The 19,289-nt window shown below is 58.6% G+C and overlaps 1 protein-coding gene and 2 pseudogenes across 1 annotated transcript; all 3 read right to left on the bottom strand.

Annotated features, from left to right (window-relative positions):
- Positions 1–281: 281 nt before the first annotated feature.
- On the bottom strand, positions 282–6,564 carry LOC132084833 (Fc receptor-like protein 4). The gene is made up of 11 exons (XM_059490084.1): positions 6,514–6,564; positions 5,672–5,726; positions 4,248–4,268; positions 3,929–4,159; positions 3,433–3,697; positions 2,663–2,931; positions 2,299–2,586; positions 2,143–2,212; positions 1,554–1,575; positions 1,414–1,476; positions 282–293 (listed from the first exon to the last, which is right to left on the bottom strand). The coding sequence occupies exons 1-11, from the start codon at positions 6,562–6,564 to the stop codon at positions 282–284; spliced, it is 1,347 nt and encodes a 448-aa protein (XP_059346067.1).
- Positions 6,565–6,590: 26 nt separating this feature from the next.
- LOC132084834 (Fc receptor-like protein 4) lies at positions 6,591–11,871 on the bottom strand (annotated as a pseudogene).
- A 97-nt stretch (positions 11,872–11,968) lies between these two features.
- On the bottom strand, positions 11,969–18,891 carry LOC132084835 (Fc receptor-like protein 4; annotated as a pseudogene).
- Positions 18,892–19,289: the final 398 nt, after the last annotated feature.

The raw sequence follows: 19,289 nt of genomic DNA on the forward strand, positions 1-19,289 counted from the left end.
CAACAGCGCTGAGCGGGAGGGAAAGTTCTGGGTTTGTCTTGTTTGTTCTGTTCTGGTTTATCAATTTCCCAGGAAAGAGAAGTTATTCATTTCCCTTCACTTTGGCCTGGAAGCCAGAACATATTTGAAATTAAAAAAAATTTTGGGGATGGGTTTCTTTCCATTCTAGGATTTTTCCCAGTTTCTTTTGCAGATAATTCTCATTTAAATGAGTTGCAAACTTCTGGGTTCCAGCGTGGAGGCGACAGTTACCCCATGAGCAGATAGGGTCAGGGACTTGGCTACCTCATGCTCTGCCATTTAAGCCAGTTGCGTCACCAAGGGCCCTCTCCCCAGCTGGCACTTCTGGTCACCTGGCTACTCAGGAGCTGGCTTTGTCAAAGTGTCACACTGTCCCCAGTGTGCCATGGCTGACAGATGGTGGACAGACGGGGCCCTGTCTCAACAAAAGCAAAGCCTGACCCACCCCTGCCACACACAGCTGTTCCAAAATGTCTCCAGACTTCAAATTTTTCCTGTCTTTGACACCTCACCCTGTGCCATGGCCTGATGCCAAATGCCCTGGGCAAATGGGAGGCTCAGGAACATCCTCAGGGCCTTTGTGACATCCTGGTGTGGGGAACATGGCAGAGGAGGGGTTTGGGACAGGGGACAAGAGAATCCAGAGCCTCCTGAAGGCCACTTTGGCCATCAGAGCAAGGAAGGTCCATGGCTCTGCCACATTCCTCTGGTGGAGGAAACGTGATAGGCGGGAAGTGTTCGGGGATTGTTCTTTGTTGGTGGCTTTCCCTGGAAATCATTCCTTGTGTGACAATTTGGGCTCTAGACCTTGTTGCTGTTGCTATTGGTTTTGTTCTTTCATTACTGATGCAGGAACTCTCAGACTTTTGGGATCTTTGTGCCTCCATGGGGAGCGGGAGGGAAAGGGGGAGCAGCCTGTGGTTTTTAGTGGCAACCCAGAACTGGAGAATCCCATTCCTAAAGCCCCACTAAGCTGAACAAACACCATCTCTGCCAGTTTAACCAAAAAACTGCATTTTGGACTAAATAAGAAGGAAATGGGGCCAGTGTCCCCTGGCACTGGGAGGAGCCTGGCAAGCCATGGATGTACTGGGAGCACTGGGAAGGGGAAAGGGGAGCACTGGGTGCCCTGTGCAGCCCCCCCTGACTCATGGTCATCACCCCAGGCAGGATGGGCCAAAACGGGAGCCATGGGATGGGGACTCCCAGTGTCCCCCATATTGTCACCGCACGTTCCCATGGATGTCACTGGTGTCCTGCAGTCACCCATGTGGTCCTGGCAGCTCTGCGTGGGTCACCTGGGGGTCCTTGGGGGGAACACTAAGAGACACCTGGCTTGGGGTGACATCCATGGGTGACATGTCCATGTCCCCACCCATCCCCCATACTCACCCCCTGCCCCCTCATGTCCAGCCCCTCCCCCACCTCCAGGGGATAAGGGGGTTCTGGGGGGCCCTGTGGGGATAAGGGGGGGTCTGAGGGGTGTCTGGGGAGGGGGTCAGGGAGAGCCATGGCTGGAACTCCCCACTCACCTGTCCTGGGATTTCCTGAGAGCTGCAAGAAAATGAGGATGGGGTGATCATGGGGTGTCCTGGGCCCCAACCCCACCTGGGACATTTAAATGCCCACTGGAGCCCTGAGCCCCCACCAGACACTGATTTCTACAGAACTCCCATGCCCCTGCACCCCAAAGCATCCCTGAGGAGCCCCAGAACACCTGAGCCACCCAGGTACTCCAACGCCCTCCCCAGGAACCCTGAACCCCTGAGCACCCCTCAAGCCTCAAGGAACCCCAAGAATGGAATGCAGAGAAGCCTCCAAACTGCTCAGGATCCCTGAGGAGCTCTCAACATCCCTGCACAACTCTCCAACACCTGCCTAAAAGCTCCCAGGAGATCCTAGTGACACCCCAATATTCCTCAAGGCCCTTCCTGGCACCGCCCAGGACCTTCCAAAAGGCCCCCAAAGCTGTGAGCACCCTAAGCAAAGGTCACTGGGGGCTCAGCTTCCTCTAGGTCAGGGGCTTTGGGTGATGCCCCAACAGCCCCCCCAGTGTGTGGGGCTTCCCTCCAGTTCCTCTAGGACCTCATCTTACTCCATTGTCACCCACCCTGGTGGTACCACAAGTGACAGCACCCGATGACAGCCAGGAGCTGGAACAGGAGGGTCCTGCTGACATTCACAGCCATTGCTGGTGACAGAGGGGATACATTGGGGTCACCCTGAAATACAGGCGCCCAGAACCCCCCAGCAACCCTGTGTGACCCTACCTGTGACCCAGGGCCAGCTCAGGGCTGAGTGCCAGGAACACGCGGTGCCCTTCCTGTCCCAGCTGGTTGGTGGCCACGCACTGGTAGGTGCCTGAATGTCCCATACGGATGGCCCTGAGCTCCAGGAGGGGCCCGCGGGCCACCTCCTGCCCGTTGTGCAGCCAGGTGAAGGTGACAGGGGCTGAGCCCACCTGCACTGAGCAGCATAGGGTCACGTTGTCACCTGAACACACCTGGTGTGTCAGGGGACTGGGGGTGATGGTGGCATTGGCCACGGGCAATGTGGGGACACAGACTGGGCGCTGGCACCTGGAGAAGTGGGATGGGGGTGCCGTGAGTAGGGTCACCCCCAGCCCGAAGGTCCCGCTCACCCAGGACAGTGACATTCAGGGGGTCACTCTCGGCCACGCTGTTCCCATCACTGACCCGGCACCAGTACTGGCCGCTGTCATTGTCCCCAATGTGTCCCAGCTTCAGGTGGGAGCCAGTGCCCAGCAGTGCCCCTGAGCCCTCCTGGTGCCAGGAGAAGGACACAGGACCTGTCCTCACGGCCACTGTACAGCTCAGCAGCAGGCTATCCCCGAGTGCCACCTGTCCCCTGGGGGGATGCACAGACAGGGACACCCCTGAGAGTGGGACCTGTGTGGATGGACCCAGAAGGGATTGGGGACCCAGGAAGGGTGAGAGACAAAGGAGGGAAAGGAAGGGATTGGAGGGGCACAGACAGGGTCCCAGTGAGCAGAAGGGGACCCTGGGAGGCAGGTTGGGACCTAGGGACTATGTTGAGACCCCCTGGAAAGGTGCAGAGAAGCAGGCAGGGATGGGGAACCACAAGAGAGACTGAGGAGACTCAGGGAATGATTTGGGGTTTATAGATAGGCTGGAGGACCCACGGAAGGAAGGGAGAGCAGAGGGTGGAGCAGGGACCTTGGAAAGGGTGGGGAATCCAGGGAGGGATGGGGAGGACAAAGAGAGGGATGAGGGATCAGGAGGGGGAACTGGGCAGTCATGGGGGAAACCAAGAGGGACTTGGGAAATTTTGTATGACCCGGGGAGGAGTAAAGGGAGGGATAAAGGATTCAGGCAGTGATAGGAAACCCTTGAAGGATGTTGGGCTTCCCTGTCCCCATCATTGCACTCACTGTGTACTGTCACTGTAACCCTCTTCGACACGCTCCACTTTGACACCACTTTGCTCACCCAGCCCTCACAGTGGTAGTTGCCACTGTGGTGCTGCTGCAGAGGGGACAGGGACAGCTTGGTGCCATCACAAAGCCCCTGCAGTTTCTTCCCCTCATGGTAAAATGACACCAAGATGACCGTGTTGTTCTGCCAGCTCCGGCAGTGCAGTGTCACCGTGTCCCCCTCCACCACCGTCCGTGCTGGCACCTGCAGCATCAGCCCCTCTAGGGGACAAAGGGTCCTGTCGTACCTGATGGCACTGGGATCCCCCCATTGGGTGCACCAGGGGTCCTCAATTCCAACAAAGGGTTCCCCCACAGTGGGATGCTCTGGGATGTCCCCAGAGCAGGGGACAGGCTCTGGCCACACAGGAGGTGACCCATGGAGCGGAGCCCACCCAGAGCCCTTGGGGTCCCTGCAGGCGCCAGCCTGGGGACACCTGACGCCCCCATCACCATCTAAGACTCTCACAGCAGGGCTACACCCGGTGCCGGGTCTGTCACAGGTGTAGGTGGCACTCTCGGTGACAGTGAGGCAGTCAGGTCCCTCCTGCCCCCAGCGCCATCCGTCCTTGTACCAGGTGGTGGCACTGGCGGTCCAAAAGCCCTGGCAGGTCAGTGTCACCCGGTCCCACCACACTGCCGGCCTCCAGGGGGGCTCCACCAGGAGCTGGGTGGTCTGGGCACCTGAGGGTGTCAGGGGACACCAGACTGCCAGGGCTGGCGTGGGGCTGGGGACAGCGGGGTGGGGCCATGGCATCCCCCGAGGACTCACCAGCAAGGCTGAGGGTCTGGGCTGGAAGGGAGAAGGGACAGGGCTCAGTGGGGGTGGCACTGCAGGAAAAACAGCACAGGGGCAAGGGGTGTGGGGGCTGTCCCCAAACTGTCCCTCTGGGGACAGCAGTTCTTGTAGGAAAGTGTGTCAGAGTGGTCCCCAAAAGATTTGGAGAGGCAGGGGGACATGTCTGTGTCACAGCCACCTGTGCACCACTCCCTGTGGCACAGACACCTTGGGACCATGGACACTGAGGACACCCTGGGCTGAGGCAGAACATGGGGACAGTTTGGACACCCTGGGCATGAGGACACCTCAGACACAGCCCATGCTGGCCCAGGTCACCCCCGCCAGCTCATGATCCCATCCCCATGATCCCATCGCCATGGCCACATCCTCACTGTTCTTGTCCCCTTCTGTCCCTGAATCCCAGTTCCCTTGTCCCTATGCCCAGAGCTACCTGTGCCCAAAGGTGCCAGTCCCCACAGTCCTGTCCCCCCATCCCCAAATTCCTTCTCCCTCTTCCTGTCCCCAAAGCCACCCTACATCCCCAGTCCCACCAAGGTCCACTGTGGGTAACATGTACAGGCAATGCTGGCATTGGGGACCTCAGGGGACCCCACAGCCCCTCTGTGCCTCCTCCCCTCCCAATCCCTGGGGTGTCAGGCCCGTGTCCGGGGCACTCACCCCACAGGAGCAGCGCCCTGGCTGGCGGCTCTTCGGATGAAGGGGAGGGGAGCGAGGTCACGTCTGTCCCCACGTGTAGGTGGCCCTTGGTGGGGGTAGAGTGGCCACAAGCTGGGCACAGGCTGGGGACAAGGCTGCACAGTCTGGGGCCATGGTGGGGGATGGTGTTGCCAGGAGTGGGGGGCTCAGGGGATGTGGGGAACCAAGGATGGATGTCCAGCATAATGGGGGTCCAGGGGAATTGTGTTCTCCATGCCTGCAGGGATTCAGGGATGGGCGTGCTGTGGGAACATGGTCCTCAGGGATTTGGGGTCATGGCATGAGGGTGTCAGGGTTGGGGGTGCAGGGGGAAAAAGGGGACCCTTGGGAATAGGGGTTGTGGGGGAAGAAGCAGCCCATGGGATGGGATCAAGGCAATGGTGGTGCTAGGCAATGGCAGTTATGGGATGGGGGTCCCCAGGGAGGAGAGAAACCAAGGCAATGGGGGTCCCATGGTTGGGTTGCCAGGGGAATGGGGGTTTCAGGGATGGGCAGTAGCTGGATGGGCACAGGGGTCACAGCTCGTTTCCAGGGTGTCTCAGATTTTGGGGTGACCCACAGCCTAGCAAAGCCAACCTGGGGTGCTTGTTTCCTGTGCAGCCATCACATGGGGGGTCCTGGATAGCTCTGCCTCTGTGCCCTCCCCTGCCCTTGAATTTTTCCTCTCTTTATTTCTCTTATTTCCTTATTTGCCTCACCTTTGTGGCAGGGGCCATCATCCCCAGTTCCTGGCTCAGCAATCCCAGGGAGCACCTGAGCAGGGAGTTGGTTGGGGGGAGATAGGGGAGGGGAAAAATTTGGTTTAGGGCATGCCAGGAAGGATGGGGAGGCTGTGAGTGATGGAGGTGTTGGGCTGTGCCCTCTCAACAGTTTCACTTTCTTTTCCTTGGAAAAGAAGGAAGCGGCCGTTCGTGCTGAGAGTCAGATGGGAAAGGGAGGGGTTTCTGTCCTGAGGGGGCACATCCAGGAGGGTCTTGTCCTAGGAGGATCCTGTCCCAGGGGTGGCACATCCTGGCATGGGGGGTGTCCTGCCCCAGGGGTGTCAGTCCCAGAAATGTCCCTGCACATTCCTGGCCGGGTGCCTGTCCCAGGGGTGGCACATCCTGGGGACCCCTGTCAATGCAAGGGTGGGGCCCAGCCATGGCCCAGCCCCACTGCACAGGGATGGCCATTGCCCAGCCCTGCTCTGCCCAGCCCCAGGGGGCAGCCAGCACCTGAGGGTCCCCCCTGCCCCGTTGGCTTTGATTCTGGCAGCTTTAGAGCTGCTGCAGAGGTGAGAATTCTGTGGGGGGAAAAGGCCTGCCTGTGGTTTGCTCAACTCTGTAAGAAGCACAAAACCCAAAGGGAGCCCAAGCAGTGGCTCTGTGAGGGCCTTTGATGGTTTTCAGAGCAGGGCTGGCTGGAAACTCCCCCTGTAGGGACAGCTGTGGGGGAACCAGTCTGGAAATGCAGCAATTGATCATTTTGTGCCTTTGCCCTAGGGACTGGGAGAGCCCCAGAACTACTGCAAATGCCACAAAAATCTGCTCAACAACCTGACCTGGACCCTCCTCCTCCTCCCTGCCTTGCTGTGGATGGACAGTGGCCGCATGCCCCGCACCCACCACAGCTGCTCTCTCACTGCCCTCCGCACCTGGATGGGGAGAGAAAATTGAGCAAAGGGTTCCTGGGTTGAGACAAGGACCAGGAGAGATCACTCATCAAATCCTGTCATGGGTAAAACTGCTTATGATTTAGAGATATGAATTGAATTTATTGCTGACAATATCAGAGCAGGATGAGGATAAGACAAATAAACCCTTCAATACACCTTCCCCCTCTTAAGAATAACTATGTAGTCATTGGCTTTCTCTATTATATTGTTTTTTTTTCAAAAGGTTTTGGTACAATACAGTTTGTAATCACTTTTTAACTGCTTTTGATACACCACAATTTGTCTGCCCTTTTACCCTAATCCCTGTGTAGAACATATATTTTAGTGTGATAAATAATATAGTTTAGGCTCACACAAAAGATCTAGATAGAGACAATGTGCTGTGTAATATAACATTAACTGTTGCAGAAGTAGCTAATGCCTTTATTTGTGTAACTAAGTGACAATGATAAGAATAACTCAGATAATTTTGTGAAAAAGCTAATGTTGATTTAATGTACTGGTGGAGTATCTCATCTTTATGAGAAGAACACATTGAACAGTAGCAAGTGGAAAAACATCAAAATAGAGAGTGCAAAGAGGAATTTACCCCTGACTCTTCCATTATCAAGAACTATCATACCACAGAACAGGGGGACCTTGTGAGGACATAAAATATGTAACTTTAATCTGCACTATGGCATGTACTTTATGAAAATGAATCAAGGGTCAAACCAAGCAAAAGGATTCCTGGAACATGTGAACTGGAAGGAATGTTTGAATATGTATAACCCTCCTGAGTATGTATTTCACCAATACAATAAAAAGGTATGTAAGGAGAATTGTTATAGTTAACCGGGTGCCTCTGGCATTTGCCGAGCACCCAGCAGGCTGTTTACTGTCCCTTTTATCCCTTATTAAACATTTAGAAATTTGAAAGAGTGAGCCTTGTTTCTCACACAGTTTGACCAAAAAATTGTATTTGGGTACAATGGGAGGGAAAAACGTTGTGTGCTCCCTCAGCATTGGAAGGGTAAATGAGGAGCCCTGTGGGGTGCTGTGAAGAGGAAGAAGAGACCCCTGAGGGGAATTGATGCCCCCAGTGCCCCCCAGTGCCCTCAGTGTCACAGCACATCATCGTAGTCCCGGGGTCCCGTTGTCCCTCGTGGGGTCCCGACAGCTCCGTGTTGGTCACTTGTGGATCCTGAGGTGGGGCAGGGCTGGGGGACACCCGTGGGGACCCTGAGAGTGACACCGGTGCAGACTTGGGTGGGGGTGACACTCGTAGGTGACATGTCCCTGTCCCCCCCTGTACCCATCCTCTGCCCACTCGGTTCACAGCCCCCTCCCCCGGGGGGGGGTGGTCTAAGGGGGATGGGGAGGGGGAAAGGCGGAGTCCCAGCCCGAGCCCCCCACTCACCTGTCCTGGAGCTTCCTGGTGGCTGCAAGGGAAAGGGCAGGAGGTGACCAGGGGGAGCCCAAGATCCCTGAACCTTCCTGGGACCTCAGCAGCTCCAACCACCCACGGGACCCCCAAATCCCCACTGCAGCCCCAATTCCCAATGGACCCCTGATTCCCCCTGAACACGCTGATCACTTCTGAATCTCCCAGAACTTCTGCATCACTGCAGTGCCCCCAGTCCCCCTGTTGCCCACAACCCTCTGTGTCCCGAGTACCCCAAGCCTGGCAGGGAGGAGGACCCCCAAAACACCACCAGGACCCAAAAAGATCCTCCAACAACCGTGCACAGCCCTCCAGCACCTCCCCAAACAGTCCAGGATCTCCCAATGCACCACAATGTTTCTATGTTCCTCAAAGTCCATCTGGGGATGGCCCTGGAACCCAACAAAGACCCGCCAAGTTCCCCCCAAATCCCCCAGGACCCCCAGCCGAGGTCACTGCAGGCTCAGTGTCCCCCAGCTCAGGAGCCCTGGGTGCTGCTGATCTCTGTCCCCACTCTGGGGGATTCCCCTCAATCCAGGACCCTCGTCCCCCATTGTCACCCACCCCGGCGGTGCCACCAGTGACAGCCCCCGATGACAACCAGGAGCAGGAGCAGGAACAGGAGGGTCCTCCCGACATTCACAGGCACTACTGGGGACAGAGGGGGACACACTGAAGTGACCCTGAAACATGGGGGTCCAGAACACCCCGGTGACCCTGTGTGACCCCACCTGTGACCCAGGGGGAGCCAGACGTCACCTCCAGGGCCAACTCTGGACTGAGGGCCCGGAACACGTGGTGCCTGTCCTGTCCCAGCTGGTTGGTGGCCACGCACTGGTATGTGCCTGAACGTCCCACATCGTTGTCCCTGAGCTCCAGGAGGGGACCCCGGGCCACCTCCTGCCCATTGTGCAGCCAGGTGAAGGTGACAGGGGCTAAGCCCACCTGCACTGAGCAGCGCAGGGTCATATTGTCACCCGCACGCATCTGGTGTGACAGGGGACCGGGGCTGATGGTGGCATTGGCCGCGGGCACTGCGGGGAAAGAGACGGTGCTGGCACCTGGTGAGGTGGAATGGGGTTGCTGTGGGTGGGGTCACCCCCAGCCCGAGGGTCCCACTCACCCAGGACGGTGACATTCAGGGTGTCACTCTTGGCCACGCTGTTCCCGTCACTGACCCGGCACCTGTACCGGCCGCTGTCATTGTCCCCAACGTGGTGCAGCTCCAGGCGGGGGCCGGTTCCCAGCAGTGCCCCTGAGCCCTCCCGGTGCCAGGAGAAGGTCAGAGGACCTGTCCCCACGGCCACCGCACAGCTCAGCACCAGGTGGTCCCCAAGTGCCACCTGTCCATCAGGGGGCTCCACCAACAGGGACACCCCCAAGGGCGGGACCCCTGCATGAGAGTGGGACAGCAGGGGACAGTGAGGGACCCGGGGGGGTGTCAAGGAGGGGCAGGGGAATTCCAGTGAGGGGGAGGGGGTGCATAGAAAGGAACCCCGAGAGATGATAAGGGGGTCAGGGAGGGAACACCTGGAGAGGGAGGTGAGCAACACCAGGAAGGGTACGGGGACCATGGGAGGGGATGGTGAGACTTGGGCAATGTGCAGAGACCTGAGAGAGGGGTGGAAGGACCCAGGGATGAGGAAGGGGACCCAACGAAGGATGGAGGGAAACACAAGCCAGGAATGGGGGAACCTAAGGAGCAACCCGGGGCAGCGATGGCAAACACAGAAAATGCACCAGGGAAGGATGAGGGTACCCATGTACGGGCTAAGGGTCCCAGGGAGACACCCGAGAAAGGATGGGGGGGGCAGAGAGGGATCTGGAAAAGGTTGGGTGCCCCAGAGCAGGCGTCAGGGAGGGCTGGGAGATGCCAGGCACTGTGGGGGACCCAAGGCATCTGTGGGGTTCTCCGTGCCCATCCCCACACTCACTGCTCACCATGATGAGGAGCCGGTTGCTGCTCTTCTGCACTGACCCCTTCTGGGAGTGCACCTCACAGCCATAATTCCCCGAGGGGGAGACCCCCACGGAGGGCACCAGCAGCTGCAGGGACCCCTGTGGACCCCCACCACCTGCCCATCCCGGTAGAACACGTGCAGGAGGGGGGCTCGGGGCCGCAGGGGACTGGGGCTGCTGAGGCACCTGAGAGTCAGGGGCGAGCCCTCAGTGAGCTCACGGGGACCTCAAGCAACCGAGAAGAGCTCAGGGCAGGAGAGGAGAGGTGAGGACTGTGAGTCTGAGTGCACTGGGAAGTGGCTTTGGGGTTTTCAAGATATTGGGGTTCCAGCCGTGTGGGTGCTCACCATGCACTGTCACTGGTGCTGACCGTGACTGCCAAGACCCTACCACGCCATCACATTGGTAGCAGCCGCTGTGGTGCAGCTGCAGAGGTGAAAGGGACACCTTGGTCCTCCTGAGGGAACTCCCGAGATCCTTCTCCTTCCGGTAAAATCGCACCCTGGTGAGATGGTTTTCCTGCCGGCACTGGCAGCGCAGTGTCAAGGTGTCCCCCTCAAGCAGTGCCCGCGCTGGCACCTGCAGCACCAGTGGGTCTGTGGGACAGGAAGGTCACATCTCACTGATGAGACTGGTCTGAGGTGGGTGCCCATAGCACCGGGGATATGTGGGTGCACTGGGGTGCTCTGGGATGCACTGGGATGTCCCTGTGTGCAGGGCACAGGCTCTTGTCACACGAGGGGTGTGAGGCCACCTACGGAGAGGAGCCAACCCTGACCGCTCTGGGGCCCCCATGATCATTCAAGGTCTCCCCTCACCATCTAAGACTGTCAAGGTGGGGCTGCGCCCAGTGCCGGGTCTGTCACACCAGTAGGTGCCACTCTCAGCGACAGTGAGGCGGTCCTGTCCCTCCTGCCACCAGCGCTGCCTGTCCTTGTACCAGGTGGTGGCACCAGCAGTCCCCGAGCCCTGGCAGGTCAGTGTCACCCGGTCCCACAGCACTGCTGGCCTCCAGGGGGGCTCCACCACGAGCTGGGTGGTCTGGACACCTACGGGTGACAGGGGACACCAGCCTGCCCCGGCGACGATGGAGCTGGGCACAGCAGGGTGGGGCCATGGCATCCCCCAAGGACTCACCAGCGAGGCCGAGGGTCTGGGCTGGAAGGGAGAAGGGACAGGGCTCAGTGGGGGTGTCACCATGGGGACAGAGGCACATGGGGTACAGGGTGTGGTGGCTGTCCCCAAACTGTCCTCATGGGGACAGATGCTCTTGTGGGAAAGTGTGTGGGTGGTCTCCAAAAGTCTGGACAGGCAGGGGGACATGTCTGTGTCACAGCCACCCGTGCACCACATCCATGTGGCACAGACACCTTGGGAACAGGGACATGGAGGCCACCCTGGGCTGAGGCAGAACATGGGGACACTGAGAACACCCCGGGCATGAGGACACCACAGACACAGCCCATGCTGGCCCAGGTCACCCCCACCAGCTCATGATCCCATCCCCATGATCTCATCCCCATGGCCACATCCTCACTGTTCTTGTCCCCTTCTGTCCCTGCATCCCCGAATTCCCTTGTCCCTATGTCCAGAGCTACCTGTGCCCAAAGGTGCCAGTCCCCACATTCCTGTCCTCACATCCCCATCCCCAAATTCCTGCCCCCTCTTCCTGTCCCCAAAGCCATCCTACATCCCCAGTCCCACCAAGGTCCACTGTGGGTAACATGGACTGGCTCTGCTGGCATTGGGGACCTCAGGGGACCTTACAGACCCCCTGTGCCCCCTCCCCTCCCCATCCCTGGGGTGTCAGGCCCGTGCCCAGGGCACTCACCCCACAGGAGCAGCGCCACCTTCCCGGCCATCCCGGTGTCCCCAGCCATGTGCACTGGCTGTCACTCGCTGCTGTGGCCACCGCTCCCCTGGCTGGCGGCTCTTCGGATGAAGGGGAAGGAAGCGAGGTCACGTCTGTCCCCACGTGTAGGTGGCCCTTGGTGGGGGCAGGGTGGCCGCAAGCCGGGCACAGGCTGTGGGCAGGATGAGGACAGGATGGGGCCATGGTGGGGGATGGTGCTTCCAGGAGTGGGGGGCTCAGGGGATGTGGGGAACCAAGGATGGGTGTCCAGGAGAATGGGGGTCCAGGGGAATTGGGGTCTCCATGCCTGGGGGGATTCAGGGATGGGGGTGCTGTAAGAACATGGTCCCCAGGGATTTGGGGTAATGGCATGTGCGTTGCAGGGTTGGGGGTGCTGGGGGAAAATGGGGACCCTCAGGAACAGGGGTTCTAGGGGAAGAAGCAGCCCATGGGATGGGATCAAGGCAATGGTGGTGCTGGGCAAGGGCAGTCCTGGGATGGGGGTCCCCAGGGAGGAGAGACCAAGGCCATGGGGGTCCCATGGTTGGGTTGCCAGGTGAATGGGGGTACCAGGGATGGGCAGTGGCGCAATGGACACAGGGATCTCAGCTCCTTCCCTGGGTACTTCAGATTTTGGGTGACCAACAGCCTAGCAAAGCCAGCCTGGGGTGCTCATTCCCTGGTCAGAAACACATGGGGGTCCTGGATAGCTCTACCTCTGTGCCCTCCCCCATCCTTGAATTTTTCCTCTCTTTATTTCTCTTTGTTGCTTATTTTCCTCACTTTTGTACCATGTCTCCTCACCCCCATTCCTGACTTAGCAATCTGAGGGAGCACCTGAGCAGGGAAGGGGTTGGAGGGACCAGGGGGGACGTAAAATGGGGAGTGGGGAATGCAGGGATGGGTGGGGAGGCTGTGGGTGATGGAGGTGTTGGGCAATGCCTCCTCAACACTTTCACTTTCCTTTTCCTGGCCAAGAAAGAAGAGGCCGTTGGTGCTCAATTTCAGATGTGAAAGTGGGGGGTTCTGTCCTAGGGTAGCACATCCAGGGGCTCCTTTCCTGGGAGGATCCTGACCCAGGGGTGACACATCCTGGCATGGGGTGTCCTGTCCCCATGGGTGGCACTTCTAGAAATGTCCCTGCACATTCCTGGCTGAGTGCCTGTCCCAGGGGTGGCACATCCTGGGGACCCCTGTCAATGCAAGGCTGGGGCCCAGCCATGGCCCAGCCCCACTGCACAGGGATGGCCATTGCCCAGCCCTGCTCTGCCCAGCCCCAGGGGGCAGCCAGCACCTGAGGGTCCCCCCTGCCCCCTTGGCTTTGATTCTGCAGCTTTAGAGCTGCTGCAGAGGTGAGAATTCTGTGGGGGGAAAAGGCCTGCCTGTGGTTCGCACAGCCCTGCAAGAAGCACAAAACCCAAAGGGAGCCCAAGCAGTGGCTCTGTGAGGGCCTTTGATGGTTTTCAGAGCAGGGCTGGCTGGAAACTCCCCCTGCAGGGGCAGCTGAAAGGGAACCAGTCTGGAAATGCAGCAATTGATCATTTTGTGCCTGTGCCCAAGGGACTGAGAGAGCCCCAGAACTACTGCAAATGCCACATCAATCTGCTCAACAACCTGACCTGGACCCTCCTCCTCCTCCCTGCCTTGCCATGCATGGACAGGGGCCGCATGCCCTGCACCCACCACAGCCACTCTCTCACTGCCCTCCACACCTGGGTGGGGAGAGAAAATTGAGCAAAGGGTTCCTGGGTTGAAACAAGGACCAGGAGAGATCACTCGTCAGATCCTGTCACAGTTAAAACTGCTTATGATTTAGAGATATGAATTGAATTTATTGCTGACAGAATCAGAGCAAGATAAGGATAGGTCAAATAAACCCTTCAATACTCCTTCCCCCTATTATGAATAACTTTGTAGTCATTGGCTTTCACTATTATATTGGTTTTTCCAAAATATTTTAATGTAATATAGTTTGTAATCAGTTCTTAACTGCTTTTGATACACTACAGTTTGTTTGCCTTTTTACTGTAATCCCTGTGTAGAACATATTTTTTAGTGTGATAAACATATTATAATTTAGGCTCTCCCAAAAGATCAAGATAGAGACAATGAGCTGTGTGTTACAACATTAACTGTTGCAGAAGTAGCTAAAGCCTTTATTTGCGTAACTAAGTGACAATGATGAGAATAAGTAAAATAATTTTGTGAAATAGCTAATGGTGATTTAATGTACTGGTGGAGTATCTCATCTGTATGATAGCAACACGTTGAAAAGTAGCAGGTAAATAAACATCAAAAGAGAGAATGTAAAGAGGAATTTACCACTGACCGTTCAGTTATCAAGAACTGTCAAACCACAGAACAGGGGGGCCTTGTGAAGACATAAAATATATAAATTTAATCTGCAGGATGACATGTACTTTATGAAAATGAATCAAGGGTCAAACCAAGCAAAAGAATTCACAGAACATTTGAACTGGAAGGAATTTGAATTTGTGTAATCCTCCTGAGTATGTATTTCACCAATACATTGCAAAGCTATGTAAAGAGAATTGCTATAGTTATCCATGGTCCTCTGGCAGTTTCCAAGCACCCAGCAGGCTGTTTACTGTTCCTTTTATCCCTTATTAAACATTTACAAATTTTAAATAGTGAGCCTTGTTTCTCACGCAGTTTGACCAAAAAAATGAATTTTGAGTACAATAAGAGGGAAAAATGTCGTGTTCTCCCCCAGCACTGGTAGGGGGAATGAGGAGCCCTGTGGGGTGCTGTGAAGCAGAAGAAGAGACCCCTGAGGGGAATCAATGCCCCCGAGTACCCCCATGCACCCCAGAGTCACAGCACGTCATCGTAGTCACGGGGGTCCCGCTGTCCCCCGTGGGGTCCCGACAGCTCTGTGTTGGTCACTTGTGGATCTCGAGGTGGGGCAGGGCTGGGGGACACCCATTGGTACCCTGAGAGTGACACCGGTTGTGGGGACCTGGGTGGGGGTAACACATGTTGGTGATGTGTCCCTGTCCCCCCTGTACTCACCCTCTGCCCACTCAGTGCCCATGATGTGGGTGTTGAGCACAGCCCCCTCCTCTATGGGGGGTTCCTGTGGGGATAAGGGGGGTCTGGGTGGTGTCGGGGGAGGGGGAAAGGGGAGTCCCAGCCTGAGCTCTCCACTCACCTGTCCTGGAGCTTCCTGGCAGCTGGAAGGGAAAGGGGAAGGGGTGACCATGGGGACCCCAGGACCCCTGAACCTTCCTGGGACCTTGGCAGCTCCAACCACCGACTGGACCCCTAAATCCCCACTGCATCCCCGAATCCCAATGGACCCCTGATTCCCCCCAGACACTCTGAGCACCCCTGAACCCCCCCAGAACTTCTGCACCACCACAGTGCCCCCAACTCCCCTGGTGCCCCCAACCCTCTGAGTCCCCAGAACCCCAAGTCTGGCAGGGAGGGGCACCCCCAAACTCCCCCACATCCCCAGAAAGATCCCCCAACATTCCTGCACATCCCTCCAGGACCTCCAAAAACCCTCCAGGATCTCCCTGTGCCATGCTAATGTTCCTTAAAGCCCACTCAGGGAAGGCCCTGGAGCCCAACCAAGACCCTCCAAATTCCCCCCAAATCCCTCAGGACCTCCAGCTGAGGTCACTGCAGGCTCAGTGTCCCCCAGCTCAGGGGCCCTGGGTGCTGCTGATCTCTGACCCCACTCTGGGGTCTCCCCCTCACTCCAGGACCCCCATCCCCCCCCATTGTCACCCACACCTGTTGTGCCACCAGTGACAGCCCCCGATGACAGCCATGAGCAGGTGGAGGAACAGGAGGGTCCTGCCGACATTCACAGCAACTGCTGGGGACAGAGGGGACACATCGGAGTCACCTAAACCCTGGGGGTCCTGAACCCCTGGTGACCCTGTGTGACCCCACCTGTAATTCCTGATTCCTCCCAGGACGAGCCAGGTGTCACCTCCAGGGCCAGCTCAGGGCTGAGTGCCTGGAACACGCGGTGCCTGTCCTGTCCCAGCTGGTTGGTGGCCATGCACTGGTAGGTGCCCGAATGTTCCACATTGATGTCCCCGAGCTCCAGGAGGGGACCCCGGGCCACCTCCTGCCTGTTGTGCAGCCAGGTGAAGGTGACAGGGGTTGAGCCCACCTGCACTGAGCAGCACAGGGTCACGTTGTCACCTGCACGCACCTGGTCTGACAGGGGATGATGGCTGATGGTGGCATTGGCCACGGGCACTGTGGGGACACAGATAGGGCTGGCACCAGGCGAGGTGGGATGGGGGAGCCGTGGGTGGGGTCATCCCCAGCCCGAGGGTCCTGCTCACCCAGGACGGTGACATTCAGGGGGTCACTCTCGGCCACGCCGTTCCCAACACTGACCCGGCACCGGTACTGGCCGCTGTCATTGTCCCCAACGTGGCGCAGCTCCAGGCGGGAGCTGGTGCCTAGCAGTGCCCCCGAGCCCTCCCGGTGCCAGGAGAAGGACAGGGGACCTGTCCCCACAGGCACTGTGCAGTTCAGCACCAGGCGGTCCCCGAGTGCCACCTGTCCCCCGGGGGGCTGCACTGACAGGGACACCCCCGAGGGCGGGACCCCCGCGGGAGAGTGGGACAGCAGGGGACAGTGAGGAACCCGGGGGGGGTGTCAAGGAGGGGCAGGGGAATTCCAGTGAGGGAGAGGGGGTGCAGAGATTGGGGAGGGGGACTTAGGAACCCCGAGAGATGATAAGGGGGTCAGGGAGGGAACACCTGGAGAGGGAGGTGGGCAACACCAGGAAGGTTACGGGGACCATGGGAGGGGATGGTGAGACTTGGGCAATGTGCAGAGACCTGAGAGAGGGGTGGAGGTACCCAGGGATGGGGGAGGGGACCCAATGAAGGATGGAGGGAAACACAAGCCAGGAATGGGGGAACCTAAGGAGCAACCCGGGGCAGCGATGGCAAACACAGAAAATGCACCAGGGAAGGATGAGGGTACCCATGTACGGGCTGGGGGTCCCGGGGAGACACCCGAGAGAGGATGGGGGGAGCCTGGGGGGGATCTGGAAAAGGTTGGGTACCCCAGAGCAGGCGTCAGGAAAGTCTGGAGAGTGCCAGGCAGTGTGGGGGACCCGAGGCATCTGTGGGGGCTCCCCGTGCCAATCCCCACACTCACTGCACACCATGACAAGGAGGCAGTTGCTGCTCTTCTGCATGGAACCCCCCTGGGAGTGCACCTCACAGCCATAATTCCCTGAGTGGGAGACTCCCACAGTGGGCAGCAGCAGCTGCGGGGACCCCTGGGGGCCCCCCACCACCTGCCCATCCCGGTAGAACACGTGCAGGAGGGGGGCTCGGGGCCGCAGGGGCTGGGGGTGCTGAGGCACCTGAGAGTCAGGGGGGACCCCTCAGTGAGCTCACAGGGACCCTCCAGCACCGGCAGAGAAAAGAGCTTTGGGAAGGAGAGGAGAGTCTGAGTGCACTGGGAAGTGGCTTTGGGGTTGTCAAGATATTGGAGTTCCAGCCGTGTGGGTGCTCACCATGCACTGTCACTGGTGCTGACCGTGACTGCCAGGACCCCACCAAGCCCTCACATCGGTAGTGGCCGCTGCAGGTGAGGTGGTGCAGCTGCAGGGGGACAGGAACAGTGCAGTCCTCCTGAGGGACCCCCTGACATCGTTCTCCTCACGGTAAAATTGCACCCTGGTGAGATGGTTGTCCTGCCGGCACCGGCAGCGCAGTGTCAAGGTGTCCCCCTCCAGCAGTGCCCACGCTGGCACCTGCAGCACCAGCCTGCCTGTGGGACAGGAAGGTCACATCTCACTGATGAGACTGGTCTGGGGTGGGTGCCCATAGCATGGGGACATGCGGGTGCTCTGGGGTGCTCCGGGGTGCACTGGGATGTCCCTGTGTGCAGGGCACAGGCTCTTGTCACACGAGGGGTGTGAGGCCATCCACGGACTGGAGCCCACCCTGACTGCTCTGGGGCCCCCATGATCATTATCATTCAAGGTCTCCCCTCACCATCTAAGACTGTCAAGGTGGGGCTGCGCCCAGTGCCGAGTCTGTAACGTGTAGGTGCCACACTCGGTGACAATGAGGCGGTTGTGTCCCTCCTGCCACCAACGCTGCCCGACCTTGTACCAGGTGGTGGCACCGGCAGTCCCCGAGCCCTGGCAGGTCAGTGTCACCCGGTCCCACAGCACCGCTGGCCTCCAGGGGGGCTGCACCAGGAGCTGGGTGGTCTGGGCACCTGTGGGTGACAGGGGACACCAGCCTGCCAGGGCCAGTGTGGGGCTGGGGACAGCGGGATGGGGCCATGGCATCCCCCGAGGACTCACCAGTGAGGCCGAGGGTCTGGGCTGGAAGGGAGAAGGGACAGGGCTTAGTGGGGGTGTCACCATTGGGACAGAGGCACATGGGGTACAGGGTGTGGTGGCTGTCCCCAAACTGTCCTCATGGGGAGAGATGCTCTTGTGGGAAAGTGTGTGGGTGGTCCCAAATGTAAGGACAGGCAAGGGGATATGTCTTTGTCACAGCCACCCGTGTACCACATCCCTGTGGCACACACACCTTGGGAACAGGGACATGGAGGCCACCCTGGGCTGAGGCAGAACATGGGGACACTGTGGACACCCCGGGCACAATGACACCAAAGACACAGCCCATGCTGACCCAGGGGACCTCCACCAGCTCATGATCCCCTCCACGTGATCCCATCCCCATGGCCATATCCTCACAGTTCTTGTCCCTGCATCCCAATTCCCTTGTCCCTATCCCCAGAGCTCCCTGAGCCCAAAGGTACCAGTCCCCACATTCCTGTCCCCACATCCCCATCCCCAAATTCCTGCCCCTCTTCCTGTCTCCAAAGCCACCCTACATCCCCAGCCCTACCCAGGTCCACTGTGGGTAACATGGACTGGCTCTGCTGGCATTGAGGACGTCAGGAGACCCCACAGCCCCCCTGTGCCCCCTCCCCTCCCCATCCCTGGGGTTTCATGCCCGTGCCTGGGGCACTCACCCCACAGGAGCAGCGCCACCTTCCCGGCCATCCCGGTGTCCCCAGCCATGTGCACTGGCTGTCACTCGCTGCTGTGGCCACCGCTCCCCTGGCTGGCGGCTCTTCGGATGAAGGGGAAGGAAGCGAGGTCACGTCTCACCCTCATGCGTAGGTGGCCCTTGGTGGGGGCAGGCTGGGGAGAGGCTGGGGACATGGGTGGGTGGGACAAAATGGGACGTGGGGTTCCCAGGAGTGGGGAACTTGGTGGTTTTGGGGGAGGCAGGAATGGGGTCACTGGTAAATGGGGTCCTGAGGAGGGGGAATATCCGGCAATGGGGGTGCCATTGGAATGAGCGTCTCCATATCTGGAGGGACTGAGGGATGGGAGTCCCAGGGGAATGTGGGCTCCAAGCATTTGAGTTCATGGGATGGGAGAATGGAGGGTTCTAG

This window comes from Ammospiza nelsoni, chromosome 28 (genome assembly GCF_027579445.1).
Source record: "Ammospiza nelsoni isolate bAmmNel1 chromosome 28, bAmmNel1.pri, whole genome shotgun sequence".
NCBI lineage: Eukaryota > Metazoa > Chordata > Aves > Passeriformes > Passerellidae > Ammospiza > Ammospiza nelsoni.

What these genes read in the sequence shown, in the direction of transcription:
- LOC132084833 (XM_059490084.1), bottom strand. Translation starts at nt 6,564, where the DNA reads ATGCGGCCACTGTCCATCCACAGCAAGGCAGGGAGGAGGAGGAGGGTC. An exon ending in CAGCCCTGAGCTGGCCCTGG is followed by an intron (nt 2,213 to 2,298) that starts GTCACAGGTAGG and finishes CTCTGTCACCAG; the next exon opens with CAATGGCTGTGAATGTCAGC. An exon ending in CTCAGGAAATCCCAGGACAG is followed by an intron (nt 1,477 to 1,553) that starts GTGAGTGGGGAG and finishes TTATCCCCACAG; the next exon opens with GGCCCCCCAGAACCCCCTTA.